General features: G+C 43.9%; 1 protein-coding gene across 1 annotated transcript in view; it reads left to right on the top strand.

Moving 5' to 3' along the window:
• The window catches only part of mctp1a (multiple C2 domains, transmembrane 1a), a 216046-nt gene that overhangs the window by 165304 nt on the left and 31700 nt on the right, over window positions 1–19042 (top strand). The window contains exon 16 of the mRNA XM_080764938.1: window positions 424–480. Coding sequence (XP_080621064.1) covers window positions 424–480 — 57 coding nt within the window. The remainder of the gene's footprint in view (window positions 1–423; window positions 481–19042) is intronic.

Below are 19042 nucleotides of genomic sequence, written 5' to 3'. Positions count from 1 at the left end.
AAATTAGGCAAATTAAGGCAAGGCAATAAGGTTTTATTTCTATAGCACATATAGCTCAACAAGGCAATTCAATGTGGTTTACATAGAATATCAAGCAAAGGAAACAAACACAATTATAAAATGGCATAAGCATGCATAAAACAAAAGAAGTAAAGAGAGAGAGAGAGAGTGCAGAAGAGAGAGGAAAAAGTAACTCAAACTAAGCAAAGGCAGTGCCACATGCTAGTGTGACACTAAAGTTTTTTTAAGTGAAACTTAAAGCAGCACTACAGTATGTAACTTTCCTCTTATACCCGGATTTGTGTTTTACCATCTCTCTCTCTCTCTCTCTCTCTCTCTCTCTCTCTCTCTCTCTCTCTCTCTCTCTCTCTCTCTCTCTCTCTCTCTCTCTCTCTCTCTCTCTCTCTCGGTCATGACTTTCAGCAAGCAATGGAGGACCTGTTGGAAGACGAGGATGAAGACTATGACAAAGATGACAAGGTCAGAGCACACAAACACACACAGTGTGAGACATTGACACATCCTCACAGACCAATGAGTCTGTGAGTTCTTTCTTTCCTTCTTTCTTTCTTTCTTTCTTTCTTTCTTTCTCTTTGACGTCAGAGGTCAGGGAAAGGGTGAAATGAGACGGGGCAGAAAGGACGAGAGTGATAGTATCATTTTGTTAGGTTGGAATGTCTTATTAGGGTAGACGACAGAGTACACTGTACTCTGTCGCAAGATGCTGTGCTCAGTACAGCATCTTGCAGGTCTACAAGATTCGTTACACCACCAAGATACCCATGTACCTGTCTAAATACTTCCTCAATGTCAGCCAAGTCCACTCTCACAACACCAGAGGAAGTTCCACAAACCACGTTCAACCCAGATTTGGCTCCAACAAGGGGCTAAATTAATTCCTATGCCACTAAAATGTGGAATACCCTACCAACATCCGTTAAGAAATGTGAATCCCTAGTTTTAATTTTATTTAACTGTGTATATGATGATTTATTTTTTGTTGTTGCATAGAACAGAAGTGAAAATGGAGGACCCTGATGTAAACAAGTCGTATAGTGCTTTTTCTGGTTTTATCCTCGTAGCAGATTTTGTATTGACCTGTACTTTCTTTGAATTGTACCTTCTACAAACTGTTAATACAACTTTCAATCAATCAATACAGCCTTCTCTCAACGGTTAATGTCTCTGTCGGGCAGAAACATCTTATCTCAATGTTCTTTATGTTATCTCAATGTTCTTTTGTGTTTTTTCGTAATTGAATGGACATAAACTTACTTAAGTGGTCAGATGTGTGGGCCCTGTGCATTTTCAGAGCATGTTTTAATGATCGATCGATCAATCAATCAATCAATCAATCAATTAATCAACTGTGTTTCTTCCGGCTTGTATCAATATACTTTACATTTCTGTTTATAATTATCACAATGAAACTTTTAATTAATTATTTTTAAAATAAATTTCAAAGTGTCGGATGGAAACCTACATGTCCAAAAACCACAACTGTTAGCCTACTTTTCAGGATTCAAATTCAGAAGTAACAGATCTCCAAGCTCGATCTTGTAGATGCAGTATGTATGACCATGCAGGGACGTGCACACATAGACATCGAAGGGGGCTCCATTCCCTGCCCTTTTACCCATCTGTAAAACAACTGCCCTTTCCAGACCACGAATGCAGAATTTGCTATGGTGAAAGAAATGTGCAAACGCTACTCCTTTCCATGCCAGCATTCAGGAGAATTGCTTTTTTACCAAAGTCTTCTGAACTTGAACACAGTATTTTTGCGTTGAACAAATGTGTTTAGGAATCCATGTCGTACACCTAAAGAGTGCTGGGTTCCGCCCAGAAAATAGCTGATCCACAAATCTCAACGCGTCACAGCGTGACACATTGAGAGCTTGTAGATCTGCTATTTTCGCTATTTACGTCCAAAAGTGCCCTCTTTATATGGGATTTCAGCCCCTGCCCCTCTAACACTCTCGGCACGTCCCTGTGACCATGTAAGGCAATACGAAGAAATATAAATAAATAAATAAGCAAACAAACAAACAAATGAATACAAAAAGTTCTAATATGAAAATAGGTGGTTTCCGCCCGACAGCAACAACCTCAAAACCATATATATTTACTTAAGTACAGTAACTTGAGTAAAAATGCACTCGGTTCTACTTTACACTAGTGCCTTTCAGCTACCGGCACATGCAGGCCCCTTGCTTCCTGACGGCGTAGAGCTCTCGTATAAAGTGCTTAGTTAGCTATTTAGTGGCGTTCACTGGGCTTTTATGTCGCAGTTAAACAGCATCTGGGCTTGTCCAGACACTATCAGGTAACAACAGGTGGCCGCTTTACGGCCATGGCTCGTTTACGCTTTACCAACAGCTACTGAAACAAATGCTACTTGATAGCGCGTGCGCGCACACACACACACACACACACACACACACACACACGCCCGTCCATGTTCCGCCTGGGAAGGGTAATTGAAACGCCATAGTTCTCTATTCCCCTATCTTTTTTTTTTTGGGAGGGGGGATATAGAGGGAAATAGGGAACGCATTTGAAATGGCCGTTAAAGCTGTAATGGTCGCTGTCGGACAGAAACCGTGTATGTCCATTGTCCAACCAAATGGTTACTTTTGAGGGGAAACAATGACATAATGTTTATGATTTAGTCGCACGCTCTTATTGATGCTTTCCATTGGTTCAATGTTCATGAAACCCACAGACAGTATACACTGTTAGCCACGTTCACTCTGACAAGACTATAGCAGGTTTACAAGTTCACAAGACGTCACACCACGATACCTGGTATCTCCAGAAACATGGAGATACCAGGTTTCCACCCGACCGTTGATGCGTAATTGTAGTAGACAGACGATGGTCAAAATGAGAACCTTGAGGAAAATTACGCCTGGGATGTGCCGGGGAAGGGATTGCCTACCGTGTGTGGATAAAATGTTTCGGTGGTGAAACCCAAGTCTTTCTCCATGAAACAACGTACGGACCTTCACCCCTCAAACAATTTAGATTGGGGGAAATTAGTTGGCTTGATATTTGATGCATTCGCAGTCCCAGCGCACGCCAGCGGTGGTTTAAAGGTTGGGTAGCCTACGATATGGTAATTTGCGTTGGTCTGCTTGCTATGACTGCTCATTTTTGGGGTAGAAGATCTAGGTTGCTTTCAATGATATATATATATATATTAAAGGGGCTTTGTCTGCGATAATGTGATACCGGAGAGTGACTTTGCCTGAAGACATCCTGAGTCTAGTGTAGTGCTGCTACACCACCCACCTCTGTCACCAGGTTTTTTTTTTGCTAAAGAAAGTTCTCAAGGGCAAGTCTTTTTGTTGTAAGGGTTAACGGAACAGATCTGTTTTTTTGTTTTCTTTTTTTTTGTGCAGCCAGTCAAAACCGACAAAACAGACAAACAGACAGAAGGTCAGACTGGGTCAGGTCAACCAAGCAATTAGCAGGGTCAAGTACTGTATATAATTATATATATATATATATACAGTACAGTATATACAATGAGCGGTATATGAGTCATATAAGACAAGACAGACATGTGTGCTTTACATCCCCCAGCGCCCGTCCCCCCACCCGCCCTCCCGCCCGCTGGCGCGCCGCCGCTAAAGAGCAAAAAGCGAAGGTTCACAGCTGCAAAGTTCTGAGGGCTGAAAAACAGCGAAGATGAGGCTATGTGAGCAACCTTGAACCCCTCTCTGCCTCCTCTTCTTCACTCTCGTCCTTCATCAACGCCGCGTCTCCCCCCACACCATCACCACCACCTCCCTCCTCCTCTCAGGGGGAGAGAGAGAGAAAAAAGAAATATAAAATACAGGCGTTTGAAAAGATGCAGATTATACGAAATACATTTTCGACTTTCATATTGAAATGAGGGTGAGCTCTGGCAGAAGCCGCCTTCTCGGCCTCTCTCTCTCTCTTGCTCAGATTGAGCGCTGCTGAACTGATTATTTCACATAAGAAGGGCCTTGCTCTTTGCGTTCCACGCGGGGCTGGGGGGCCAGGATAGCACAGCAGCCACAAAGGCTACAATTTACCAACTCTGGCTTCATACATTTTGATCTATCGCTCCCCTTCACTGTTACCATTTCATTTGAGCTGTAGGGAAGTTGAAAGGGGAGCATTTTTCTTATTTTTTTTCCTCCCCTGGCTTTATCTCGCGCCCCCACCACCCCCACGTACCAACCCCACCCGCCACCCATACCAGCCAGACACCCACCCCACCACCACCTCCCCTCGCCCACCCCTCGTTGCCTTTCTTCTTCTTCGCCTTTCATTCTGACACATACGTACGTACTCTCTCCGATATTTCCGCCCCCGCCCGCCCTCCCTCGTCTTTCCCTTCTTGTTGCTCAGACCCCGGTTAAGTGCACAACAAATGGGAGTTTCGAGGCTGAACAAATTTGTCTCTCACATGGGGCTGTGTGCTTGGGGGGGGTTACCGAGGGGGAGGGGGATATAGGGGGCAGCTGACGCTCTCATTACCTTACAGCGCGGCTTCAGATTGTTAAGTATGAAGGTCGGGTCAGAGGAGGAGGCCCCTCTTTTTTATGGCACGGACCCATAGATGAGAGAGATGGTGCGGGGGGATGAAGAGAAGGGGAGATGTAGAGAGAGAGAGAGAGAGAGCGAGAGAGAGAGATTAATAAATGTGCCAAGGCCTCATTTTAATTGAACTTGAAGCATATGTTGCAAGTATGTGCAATCCGTCCCAGATGTTTCGGGCCTGGCCATGTGCACGCGGCTCTTCCCAGTGCACCACGAGGCAGCTATTAGCTGGATAACCTTTGCTCCAGAGGCTAAATGGGGTATTACATGGCCAGAAAGCGGAGCACCTGTTTTTCATTGCGTGGCGGGATAGGAGGAGGACCCCTATACCCCTATCACCCGCATGTGTTTTAACTTAGTGGATGTGTTGCCGGGGGCAGACGCGAAAAGTGTCTTTTTACTTTGTGGAGCAAGCACAGATATTAGTCACTTAATCTCAATGAAAGCCCAGCGTCCCGGCTAATTGATGATGACGGACAGGCTTGATGGTTAGAGCCAGGCTGGCACACGAAGGGTGAAAGAATGTTAGAGGCATGGGGTTTCTTTTAAAGTGTCTCCACCTCTGTGCGAGCACTGTATTTGTTTTTGTTTGTGTGCACGTGTGCACGTGCGAGTTGGCATGTGTTTTTCTGCGCCTGCTTATGCGTGTCTGTCTGCCTGGGTGTGCATGCGCGCGTTTATTTCTGCTTCTGCATTTGAACATTTTTGGTTGTCTGTTGACCTTCTACATGGAATCCTGAATTCTTATTGTACTAAAACAAACTCTCTCACTCACACACGTGCGCACACACAATGCAGAAATTAAAATTTGGTCGTGAGTCATAACTGTCTGTTTTATCATGTACAAAAGACAAAGATATACCTTATGAATATACAGTAGGCTGTGGTTCTCAGACTGTGGGTTGGCACGCGGACCACTCCTCTGACCACTTGACATGGCAGCCGGGTAAAGGTTGAGAAGCACTGCTCGAAAACAATATGATGCTTTTTAGGTTCTTTGAGGGCCAAATGAGCTATTCTTTATCAACCCACATGTTTTTATAGGAGCAGATTGTTCCATAATTATGGAACCTTGTTTTGTTGTTTATTGTGAGTGGGTGAGTGTAGAATCTTCAAAGTTCATATTCATAATATGCCTTTTTGTTGCTGGACTAAAGGCTGATAATAACTTTGTGTCAATAGTTTTGAAAATATGTTTTTGTCGATTGAATACATTATTGAAAACCTGTCTATATAAATAAATGCAATTGAAAATGTTTTATCCACTTTCAACCTGGCGTCAATATCGTGGTCCTTTTTGGACATGGCGTTACGTTCAATGTTCAATTTGTATTACTATTAATATTATTAATTTCTTTTTTATTTCAAAATGTGTCAGATTCCGGTGCCTGTTTTGTGATCTTGTAGATGGGGCTAATATTTTCACTATTTCAGGGAAAATGTGAAAGTATAAGCAATAATATGTCAAACTTTGACTGACTTTGTTTTTATTTTATTTTTTGGTATTCAGACAGCCAGCAATGAGTAAAAAAGTAGTCTCTGAGACACATCTAGGGGCCACAATCTGTATTCAAAGATGTTCCTAGAAGCTTTGTCATTGGTCGAACAAAACCCGGTCGAAATGACTAACCAATTATGAAGTTGACAGGCAAATCGACCAATGACAAAGCTTCTAGGAAAATCTTTGAATGCAGATTGCGGCCCCTAGATGTGTCACAGAGACTAAATTGTTTTTGGCAGCGTTTTACCCATTGCTGGCTGTCTGAATACCAAAAAATACAATAAAAAGGTCATTAAATGTTGACATATTATTGATTATAGCAGCTTTAATTGTTTGTTTAAAACACGCACCCATATTCTATATGGGAACTCAAAGTGTTCACGCTCAGTCCATCGTGCGTGGCAATTGCTCTATCAGGTGGATCGTTGGTCGCACCCTTGAAGAATTCTACTGACTTATAAGTTAGCGTCGCGGCATGCAGACTTCACAAAGCTGTTGAGGAACTCGCATGTAATTGGAATCCATTCAGTGAGAGGCGTCTCTGAGGAGACGGTTTAATTCAGTGATTATAATGCACGAGGAGAGCAGCATGGCCTTTCGCTCGCAGGCTGTTTTATTATGTCTAGATGTCCTTGTAGCCTTTCTCTATAGTTTGTACCCGGCTGCTGTGTGTGTGTGTGTGTGTGTGTGTGTGTGTGTGTGTGTGTGTGTGTGTGTGTGTGTGTGTGTGCGTGCGTGTGCACGTCTCAGTCTGTCCAGTGTGCTGGGCTGTGCTATCTGTCGCTCTCCTTGACCTGTCTGTCTGTCTGTCTCTCTCTGCCAATGGTCTGCCATCCTCGGCGTGAATAACCTTATCTGTTTTCACAAAAAAATACACTTTTGAATGTCGTGTACAATGTGCTCTTCCAGCATAGCTTTTGCAGTGATTCATTTCTCTCCTTCGGTGGTTCTCAACCTGTGGGATTTTGGGGGTCCCCAGATGATTAGCTTAATGTGCAACGTTGTTTTCTCGCTCAACAGTAAACAAACAGACATACAGTACAGCATAAGTGTATAAAGGGTATTTGCACATTTTCTAAAGTTACAATTTAAGGACTTTCAGCTATTTTCAAAATAGTTCACCTGTGGAACCGAGTCAAACTAAATGCTACGTCTCAACTCTGTGGGCGGCAGTGGCTCTGGGGCATAGAGTGACTGTATGGTAGAATGGCCGGATCATGGGAAACTTGAGGTTCCCAGATGGATCTCGGGCTCCCCCAGAGTTAGTGTCGAAGTATCCTTGATCAAGACTCTGAACCCCTAATTGGTCCCGATGTGCAGGTTGATGACTTGCATGGTTTCGTCCGCCATCGGTGTGTGTGTGTGTGTGTGTGTGTGTGTGGTATACGGTTAGGTTCCACTCCCCCGAGGGGTGTGGTTAAGCCATCTTTTTTTCACCCAATGTGTAATACAATAGCTGGATAATAGGTGTCAGGCCAGAGCAAGTACGTATGTAAAGCGCATTGGATAACGACGCTATATAAATGCAACATTTACCACCATTTACGATCAAGTAGGACGCTCATTTATGGGAAAAAGTGAAAAGACAAAAAGTAAAAAATAAAATGGAGATAGGAGGTTTTACTTTGAGGCCATGGGAGGTATAAGCAGGTGACTCAGTGCTGTGTTTACTGTGTTGTAGCTTCAGGCATACAGGGACCTACAGTATGTATGAGATGATGATGATGATGTGTCCTTGTAAGCTCACTGTCCAGAGCTGATGTGAAATAATCACCTCCAGGCTGCGTGCGTGCGTGCGTGCGGTGGTGGCCAGGGCTATATGATAGCCCCTTATCTCCCAGAGGGGGCTTTACCTAAAGAGAGAGGGAGGGAGGGAGGGAGAGAGTGTGAAGGAGGAGAGAGATTAGCCTCTCCCACGGTTGGCTGGTCACTGTAGCACCAGCAGCATTCTGTCTTCTGTGTGTGTGTGTGTGTGTGTGTGTGTGTGTGTGTGTGCCTGACTCCACCTGCCTCAGGAGAACCTGACATGAGATAAGATACACACACACATACACACTGCAATCATGTCCTGCTTACAGGCTTACGCTGTTCACTGCTCACTCACACACAATCACGCGCACTCTCTCACACACACACGCAGCGCATGCACGTGTACGCGGCCATCTTGCTTTCCTATACAGTACATATACTGGCTTTCTTCTGCACTCTTATTTCTTTCTTTCTTTCTTTCTTTCTTTCTCTCTTTCTTTCTGTCTCCTCCCTCTCTCTCTGTCTCTCTCTGTCTCTGTCTCTCTCTCTCTCTCTCTCTCTCTCTCTTATATCTTATATCACATGTATATCTTATATCTTATAATTATATCACATGTCTTTGATGTAGTACGCTGTTCTTCAACAGGTGGTCCGGGAGGGGGGGGGGGGGGGGGTGTTATAGGAACAAATATTTCTAAACCACACTATCCCTATTTTGGTGGGAACATTTGCAGAAAATAGACAATTTACAAGCTCACACGCTTTTAAGGAAACAAGAGCAAAGTAAGTAAGGCAAAGGTCAAGTTGACCAAGTATTGAAGGTTAAAATGCCTGAAAATACACATTATCGTGAATCAGACATAGAAGAAATCATGTATAAACTACAGTAGAAAGGTGGAACGTGTGGTTGCACTGACGCGAGGAGTCTGGTTGGTAATTAGTTCAGTCTTTATGTTACATATTGTGATTTTGCGAGTCGCCAGGAATCCACTGGGAACTGAATTCCGTCTTACCATTTATATTATTGCGACTGCAGTTTGCAGTTTACTATGAAAACCTGCATCTTGCGCCCGTTACGCCTCGTGACATGCTCCATATATGGCCAATACAGAATTCATTCCATATGTTGATCTGACCTCATCAAACCCTCCATATACGGCGCGTGTCATGGAGAAGACTGGATCATCACCTGAATCTAGGCTACATAATTATATGGACTGCTGCTTCTTAACTGTGCCATATGAAGCTCTGTTGTTTTAGCACGACCTCGCCCTAAAGGGCGTCTTACTGGTCTATTGTGATGTCATGTGAAGCGTGACAAGTGACAACAGTGTGTGAAGCATGACCAAAAGCTTAACTTTTTCTGTTGTGCAAAGTTTAACAAAAAGCACGTTCACTGTGTTGCCTATAGCAACCACAATACTAAACAAACAACAAGCACAACACTGATGACAGTGCCGTCAAACAAGTCTATGAAGCCATCTATGAAATCTATGAAGACGTTTTTGTAAGGGTGTCCCTGCTTCATGTCTCTCTCAGCTAATGAGTCCCTGAAAAATAAATAAATAAAATGTGAATGATATGTATCACGTCATATTAGTCCTGACCTCGCATCACGATTGGCTGAGAGGCATTCTAGAGAGAGCCAGTTGTGTCTTCCAATTATGGCACTTGGAACACATCCACTTTGTTTAACCTGTAACCTAGCAACGGTCACTAACAGCCACTGGTATAGTAACAAAGCGGTTTTAGTGTTCGTCCCCTAATAATACATACTGTTACGGTGGTATATTAGCAATAATGCACTCAAGGTTGTGCAGCTTTGCCGTGCCATTTAGTTTCAAGACATTTATTTGTCGAACCAAATCGCTCATACATTACGTGCAGTGCAATTATAAAATTGTGATGTTACCTAAAGAGAGAGGGAGGGAGGGAGAGAGTTAGTGACACATCTCAATTAGTCAACAATGTGATGACATAAAACCAGTATAACCAGTATACAATATTTGTCAAACGAGCTGTAAGCAATTTTTTTATTATTATTAAAATAATTGTTAATAATGTTCTTGTTCTACCCCGGATTTTAACCCCTACACGGGCTCCATTTTAGTCACCGCTAAACCCCTTATCCCTAAACTTCTTTGCCTTTTTTTTCCTATTTTGCTAAACATTTTTTATAGATAAAATGGCCAGTCTACAAGCTCACAAGGTGTCAATGTAGATTGGCTAGTTGAACTATTCAAAAATGTTTTTCAAAATAGTAAAAAAAAAGGCTAAAATGGAGCCCATATGTCTAAAGGGACTGCCTGCTGAAAGGTTCAGGCCTGTTTAAAAGGATGCCAGTGATCTGCATTTATTTTAGGGGAAATGTGAAAGTGTGGAAAATGTGTGACTGAAACATGGTTCTGGGGGGTTCTGGGATTTGTCCTGAGGTAGCAAGGACCCATTGTTTCGGTTGTCGAGGCAAACGAGACGGTAAAAAATGGGGTTGGGGAAGTATGGTTAGAAGAAGATGGAGAGAGACGTCGGGGTCTGTGTTCCTTTCTTCTCGCTGTTGGTGGAGGATGAAAAGTGTCATGCTTTTGACTTTTCCGCCTCATTTTTCCTCTTGTCTTTCTTTTCCTTTCTTCTTTCTTCTGTCCCTGGAGAGACCCTGGCAGGAACTCATGCACATTTTAGTCTATACTACTCCAACCGTCCATTATATAATTTTTAAACGGTTATCCGTCGATTACTTTTTCGGATAATCGATTAAGCATACATACAGTCAGCATGATTTTACACTTTGGCTTACAACGGTGTCGCGCAAAAACAGTGGAAAATAGTTGCAACGTGTTGTGAGCTTGTAGATCAGCTTGTTTGTTTGTATGGTCTCTCTCTTTCTGACACACACACACACACACACACACACACACACACACACACACACACACACACACACACACACACACACACACACACTCTCTCTAGCATGATACAGCTCAACTGTGTGAATGTTTGACGTTTTGAGCTTGTAGAGCTGCTACTTTGCTATTTTTTAATTTTAATCCTGAATCCTGTTTTTGTCAGTAAAAACATAAATCATTCAATCTACCCTTCTATCACTTTTCCTTCTCCGTTTTATCCATTTCTGTTAACTCGCTCTCTATCTTTTTTAACTCGTTCCATCTCTTTCTTTAGACCATCCCCATCTCTTTTTTCTCTTCCAGCCTCTCTGTTTTATAACCTCTTCCGTCTCCTTTAATAACTCAGTCCCCTTATCTTCTTTTTATTCACATTTTAATATTTATGTTGTGTTTGAAAGTTGCCATAGTAAAACTGCCACTATGTAACCTGTCCACAAGGACCCAGCTCCAGCGCGGAGCTGCAGGGAGGACAGCGCTCTGTCAGGAAGTCATATCCTGCAGGATATATTGGCTTCCTGGCACTTTGAGTGGATACGAGTGATGGTGGTAAGTGTCCTGCATACGGCGTCCAGCCATATACGTCCGTGTGTGTGTGTGTGTGTGTGTGTGTGCTGCCTGGGTCCAGCTCTTTAAAGTCTGCTGCAGTGTTTCTTCCGGACTCTCTCTTTCCCCCGGTGTTTCGCCCCAGGTGGACGAGGTTTTTAGGGCAGGTTTAGGCACAGACCGTGCCGAAGACCTAGTGTCGAAACGTGTTGAGTTGCCCTTGCTCAATAAAACCTTTCGCTTGAAGACATAGTTTTTGTAATGTTAAGGTTAGGAATGGTGTTTGTGAGGTTAGGGTTAAGTTTAGGTTTAGGCATATTTTTTGTGAAGTTAATGGTTAGGGTTAAGGTAGTGTTAGTGAGGTTAGGGTTAAGGTTAGGTTTAGGCATAGTGTTTGTGAAGTTTAACCCTAAGGTTAAGGTAGTGTTAGTGAGGTTAGGGTTAAGGTAGGCATAGTGTTTGTGAAGTTTAACCCTAAGGTTAAGGTAGTGTTAGTGAGGTTAAGGTTAGGTTTAGGCATAGTGTTTGTGAAGTTTAACCCTAAGGTTAAGGTAGTGTTTGTGAGGTTAGGGTTAAGGTTAGGTTTAGGCATAGTGTTTGTGAAGTTTAACCCTAAGGTTAAGGTTGTGTTTGTGAGGTTAGGGTTAAGGTTAGGTTTAGGCATAGTGTTTGTGAAGTTTAACCCTAAGGTTAAGGTAGTGTTTGTGAGGTTAGGGTTAAGGTAGGCATAGTGTTTGTGAAGTTTAACCCTAAGGTTAAGGAATGTTAGTGAGGTTAAGGTATAGGTTTAGGCATAGTGTTTGTGAAGTTTAAGTTAGGGTTAGGGTTAAGCCCACCTGGGCGACACAGCAGAGGAAGAGGGAGTCACGTGTGTCTTCCTCCTCTATATGGCTCATTGTCTATCCAAGTAGTCCCGCCGCCCACCGGCCTGTGGCCCTGCTGGTGGGCTGTGTTCTCTGTTGGCCTTGTGCTCTCCTTGTCAGCCTAAAACAAACACACACAACCTGCAAATCACGCACGCACACGCGCACACACACACACACACACACGCACGCACTGCACACACAGCTCTCTTTCCCTGTCTCAGCCTTCCTTTCTCCCTGAGGTGCTGGTGGAGGTAATGGGTGTTGCTGCATGGCAGGGCGCTCCCATCCATCCACCGTCGAAAGATGCTCCACCGCCACAGAGGTGACGGTCGGGTAGATGAAGGGGTGATGGTGTGTGTGTCTCTCGCTGTGCTTTGAGACGGTGAAACGGGCCGCGGCAGGAGGCTTGACTGCTGATCTGCACTTTGTTGGAGCCATTGTGCAGGTCCCGGTTTTTAACCATATATTCTGGTGGTGGTGGTGGTGGTGTGTGTGGGGGGGACCGATAGTCTGGCTGTTTCTGGTGAAAATATTTGGTGTGGACTCTACACCAAATAATTGCTGATTTATCTCTACACGTAGCTCCGGTCCATTTAGCCTTAAGGCTATGTTACTCTCGACTTCCTGTGCTTGCATGAAATGCAGCACAGCCTGGCGACTTCTGCGAAAATACAAATAACGATTCGATTTCGCTACTCACCAGACACCAATACAAAAATGGTTTTGTGGTGAAGAAAGCCTACTTTCCCTATAGTGGATGCACTCTTAGCCTCCCACCACACGTATAAAATGCACTTTTTGGCGAGAAAAGAAAAGTTATTTTTTTGTTACTCCACAGCGCCCTCTACAGATCTTGTCAGTAGAAAATCCCATTGACCAGAATTATCCTTCCCGTGGACATTTTATATCATTTTGTTTTCTGGGTTAATGGTGTATTTTAGACGTGTGGTGGTGGGGGATCAGAGTGCGCCCACGTCCGCTTTCGACTCCACAAAACCGTCTTTGCATTGGTGAGTTGCGAAAGTGTTCTTTTTATTTTTTCAGCAGTCGACAGGCTTGCAGTCTTTCATGCCTGTGCAGGAAGTTGAAAGTATAGCGTTGAGGAGAAGCCCTTAACGCTATGGACCAGAGCTACTCTACATGTAGAAAGAACAAGCAGTTTGAGTACAGTAATGCTGCGTTCACACTGGGAGATACAAAAGATAAAAGCTATGTACACTATTGAAACCAGCTCAACTTTTTGTAGCTTGTAGCTGCTTTTTTATATATATATATATATATATATATATATATATATATATATATATATATATATATATGAAAAGGCTTTCGCCTTTTATCTTTTTATTGATAGAGGAATAGATGAATATAGGCTGACATGAAATGGGGAGAGATATGGGGGGTGACACGCAGTAAAGACCGTCGGGATCGGGAGTCGAACCCACGGCACACTGCCAGACTCGCTTTTCTTCCAACTGCTTTTGATTCATCACCTCACCTGCCACAACTCCTGCCATCTTAAGATTTTTTCTTTTTAATAATACATATTAATGCTCAACCGAGCAACAGACATCATCTCCAACATCCACTGTTTTAAAAATGAGATTTCATTATTATTCTTTTTTTTGCTATCGTTGGTGTGTGCATTGTGTGTGTGTGTGTGTTTGTGTGTGTGTGTGTGTGTGTGTGTGTGTGTGTGTGTGTGTGTGTGTGTGTGAAGGGGCCAGGATCAAGGTCTTCAAAAAGAAAAAAAGGTTAATCAAATATGCATCCTCTCTGCTACCCATACATGACTCTTTTATGACTCTTGTTAAGAGGAGAACGTTCGCGCCGACATGTCGCCTGACTTTCACATTCACACGGCGCCCGCTTTGCCAAGAGCCGCCGTGTGCTCCAGATTCCATCCAATCAGAGCGAGGCAGGTGGAGGGAGGAAGGGGGGGGGGGCTCCACCGACCCTGCTGGGGGTCTCCACGGGAGGTATGGTACTGTACTTACATCGGTACAGAGCTCACAGGAGCCGCTCAACCTACACCGCGCCGCACCGGAGAGATGTCTGTCAGCCAGGAAAACTCTTATCTCCATATTTCAACTTTGTATGGTTTGTTTTCGTATATATTAAAGGACAACTTTGTGGTTTTTTCAACCACGGTTCATGTTTTAGGTTGTTATTGGAGAAAGTAAAAGATGAGTATGATTATTATTATTGTTTGCTATTTTTAACAGGGGGCATTCGAACATGGGGCTATATATGTATTATTTACTATAGTCCTACTATGCCCCAAGAAATTATATCTGGCCACAAAAGATCACAGGATCTATTGAATGTGACAAACTGACATATTGAGTCTACGACACACAGTATGGCATCTCCCCCATCTCCGCCAGAGTAGTGATCGCTTCTATTTTGAAAGCCATGAACCGGAAATACTTTCTTAAAAAAGTTGACTGACAAAGTGCCATCACAATCTCCGATCATCTTAATATATTTATATACGCTCCAAAAAGAGTTCATATTTTGCGGGAGAGACGGATGAGGAGCAGAAACGCAGAGCCAGCATATCGATCCATTCATCACCACGGAGAGCGCCCTGGATGAGGAGATACGAGTCATTCTTTCCGCCGCGCTAACATGGGAGTCAATGACAAGCTAATAGTTTCACAGAGCGTTAGCATACGGCAAGCGAAAAGCCAAAAAAAAAAAAAGTAATTATTCTGAATATTATTATCTCGCCCCGCGTCGTTTGGACGTCGCTAGGACGTCCACAGACGTCTAAGGCACCTCTCGGTTCCAATCCTTATGACGTTTCAGGACGTATTATGTACAAAATGTGTTAATGAAGAAATCATGTAAAAAATTCGAATAAAGTTCGAATACCCCTGCCCCCCCTGTCAAAAATAGCTAAGATCGCCAAAAGGAAAGAAAGCAGCAAAAGAAAAAAATAATAATACTCATCTTTTACTTTCTCTAATAACCTAAAAAATTTGTCCTTTAACCCCTTTAAAGCCTGAGGCAGATTTCTTCTAAATCAGTGAAGTTCTCAAACTTTTACGACCCCGAGAAGAGAAGATTTATGTTATTAAAAATAAATAAACTATTAAACAATAAAATAGCAGATGTACAAGTTTGCAGCGTGGCATGAAGTGAGCGTGTATATCTGCTATTTTGATGGGATCATGGATAATGGCCGTAATGGCCCATCTAAAGGCTCACAACGCGTAGTGGCGCATTCTGAGCCTGTAGATCCACTGTTTTAATCCTTGAACGCGAACCCCTTTTGGAGCATTATGTCATACTTTAGATGTTGAAAAAATAGCAGATCTACAAGCTCAAAGCGCCGAGCACCGAGTGCCGCGCTATATACTGTACGAGCTTGTAGATCTGAGAAAATGTTGCGCAAATCTTTGAATATATAGTATATTCTTTTAGAGCGAACGTTTTTAACTCAAATCTTTCCTTCTGGGGGGGTCCCTGGAACAACATACCGTATTTTAAGATGGGGGTCAGCGGCCAATTACATATCATTTTTGGGGTCTTTGACATGAAATAGTTTGAGAACCACTGCTATGGAAGTTTTTCAGAAAACTGTCATGATTTAGAAGATTTGTTTTTAAAATTTTGACGTTAACTTTCTTTGTTTTTTAAATTATACAAAAGAAAAGTTTTGGACATACAAGGTTTTCCCCCCACGACAGCGACAGCGATAACCTTTTGTGCATAGTTCATCAGTGGGAAAAAGTTGGGCTCAGTTGATCTGTGTGATCCGCAGAAGTAACAGTATAGACGTCGCTTGGCACACGAGGCAGTAACGAGCAGAGGGATCTCACATGCCACGGGGAATGCCTGGTGTTTTCGGCTGCTGCCAAAACATACGTCGCTGTGGAGTTTTTTTTTTCTTCGTTCTTTTAGTTTTTAAAGCAGAGTGCTTGCGAGAGCATATAGGATCACACAGACACCCATGTACAGTAGAGTACACGCACGCACAGTACAATACACGCACGCACACACACCATTTTCTCAGCATGGCTCCCCAGAGGTGAGTTGCCTAGAAGAGGGTCTGTCTGTGTGTCTGCATATATGATCTCACAAATCGAGTGCCATCGCACCATGAGGTCAATTTGGAACATTTTGAGTTGGAGGTTCTTCCTTGAACGTATATACAGTATACTGTACACTGTAGGTGCAAAGTTTTGTGGAAATTCATGCATGCATGCTTTGTGGCATTTTGTGCAGACTTGGCCACTATGGAGACACAGGCATTAGTGAGGACTCCAATTATAGGACGGGCATATCGCCTGGAAAACCTCGGTGGAAACCTCGAAACCTTTCAGGATAAAAATAAAAATAAAAAACCCAGCTAAATTAGTAGATCTATATACGCTTCACATCGTCGCACGTTTCGAGCTTGTGGATCTGCTATACTTTTGATGTTTCTGCGTGATGCTGCAGTATGTATGGGGGGGGGACGACGCAAAAAGTTAAAAAACTGAGATAAGAGGTTTCTGCCCCCGTTAGTTTCCACTATAGTGGAGTGATGGAGGAGAGGAGCGTCCCGTCCGTCTGGCTGTCTGGCTGCTGGTAAGCAGACAGCCCAACCAGGCCAACGCAGAGGAGAAGAGTAATGGAGTCCCATTCATCACAGCCGGGCTGGGCTGGGTGGATGGATGGATGCTGGGAAGGACGGGGGAATGAGAGCAGGCCAGGGGGCAGAGGTGAGGCGAGGCAGGGGAGAGTCAGCCGGGGTGAAGGGGGTCTTGCGGTGCCGGAAAGTGGAGTGGCCTGTGGTCGTTGGCGCGCGTGTGTGTGTGTGTGTGTGTGTGTGTGTGTGTACATGTGTGCGTGTGCGCGTACGACCTTGAGCTTGATGGAGTGTTTGGTGTGGCGAGAGGTGATGAGAGGCCCCGAGGGGAGGTGGGTAAGGGTGATCAGTGGCAAACAACCTCCTGCCACCCTGATGCATTATATGCCCTCACACACACACACACACACACACACACACACAACACACATACAACACACATACAACACTCACACATGCATGCACTCACAAACGCACAAACACACCAACAGAAACCTTTCTCTTTAGGATGTGAAGCAGAGGTCAAACTGAAAAGAATCCACCTCACTCTTTCTTTCTTTTTCTTTCTTTCTTTCTTTCTTTCCACTATATAGTTATGGCAGAAATCACTGTTCTCTTTCTCATGCTCCATTTCTTTCTATCTTGCTCGGTCACTTCTCTTCTTGGTCATGTCATTACTTCACTGACTTTGTCCTCACCTCTCCGGCTTTCTGCCTATCCAAAAAGTGAAGAGCCCTGGGGTACCCCGATCAACTAAGCGCATAGGGTTTTAAGTTATCTTTGTTTTGGGGTTTTTACCTTTTATGCATTGCAATTCAATTCAATTAAATTCAAAAGAGCTTTATTGGCATGAGACGACATAATGTTTACATTGCCAAAGCAGTTGAACATGGGGAATGTTATCCTACAGGGGGTACTGCATTGTGTAAACCGAGCCATGTCACATTGTGTCTTCCTTTTTTAAACAAATAGCACCAATATTTTGCAGTCATTTTGGGACAAATAGCAGCATTCTTTCTCCAAACTATTTAAACACTGTACAAACAAAACAAAAAAACCCTCCGATTTAAAAAGTAAAAGTAGCAGCTCTGTACAGGTACAGTATGTCTAGAGGTCTACGTGATACCAATCTGAGAACCCATCAGCAAATAAAGGAGGAAAAGTCTCGAGAGACTAATTGATACAAACAGTACAGTGGAGAGATGAGAGAGTCAGGAGAACAGGTAAAGAGTGGGGGAGTGACACGCAGCAAGAATCTGCCGCCGGTGCTCGGGAATCGAACGCGGGACGTGGTGTGCAGCCATCGAAGCAGGAGGGGCGAGATGGAATCACCGACCGACATGTCGACATGCCTCACTTGTAACCTGTAATGTCGGTCGGCAATTCGATCTCTCTGTCTCTCCATCAAAGCCTGGGGTACACACTTACTTGAGTCTTTATATTTGAGTTCATGGTCTCTGTCGGGTGGAAACCTCCTAAACGAACCACAAGCTCAAAATGTGGCGCGAGCTTGTATAGAACTGCTACTTTCGATGCCTTTGTGCGATTCCGTAGTATGATCAAAGTTTATATTAATTGACGAAAACTATGATATGAGATAAGAGCAACGATATACCTTGCCCTTGCACCAGTGCCTTGCAATGTCCCACGCGCGCACACACACGCACGCACACACGCACACACTCACCAAACAGCCTGGCAGTGCGCCAGCATCACATCAAAGAGGCAGATGTGGTGATTTTCTGAAGCTGCAGTTTTAGAAAGATAAATTATTTATTCCACACAGCTAACAGCTAATCCCGGGCCCAATGTGAGGAGATACATCTCTATTTCCCTCCCTCTCTCTCTCTTTATCATAAACACATAAATATCTGCTTAACCGGGCCGTTGAGATGCTGTGCACGCACACACGCCCTGCTGCTGCCCCCCCTGCACGCACGCACACACACACACACACACACGTCCTGCTGCTGCCCCCCCTGCACGCACGCACACACACACACGCACACACGTCCTGCTGCTGCCCCCCCTGCACGCACACACACACACACACACACGCACACGTCCTGCTGCCTCTCCTCATCAAGCTGCAAGTGCATATACACACACACACACACACACGTGACATCCTTTGAGCCTGCGTGTAGAGCTGCTATTTTTGCCAAATGTTCACCCCAGAATAAGGACGCTAGTGTAGGGTTCACGTGGTTCAAAATTAACGATATATTGTCTAGATTTGTTGCGTCGTTCATACATAATTCTTTCTCTGGCTTGTTGAAACCACAGCGGCGTCACCCCTGGAGTGTTACACCGCGGCCCGCTT

This window comes from Protomyctophum bolini (genome assembly GCF_963924005.1).
Source record: "Protomyctophum bolini genome assembly, chromosome: 6".
NCBI lineage: Eukaryota > Metazoa > Chordata > Actinopteri > Myctophiformes > Myctophidae > Protomyctophum > Protomyctophum bolini.
Note: the sequence above shows the minus strand (reverse complement) of the source record. Positions and strands in the feature narration are given on the sequence as shown.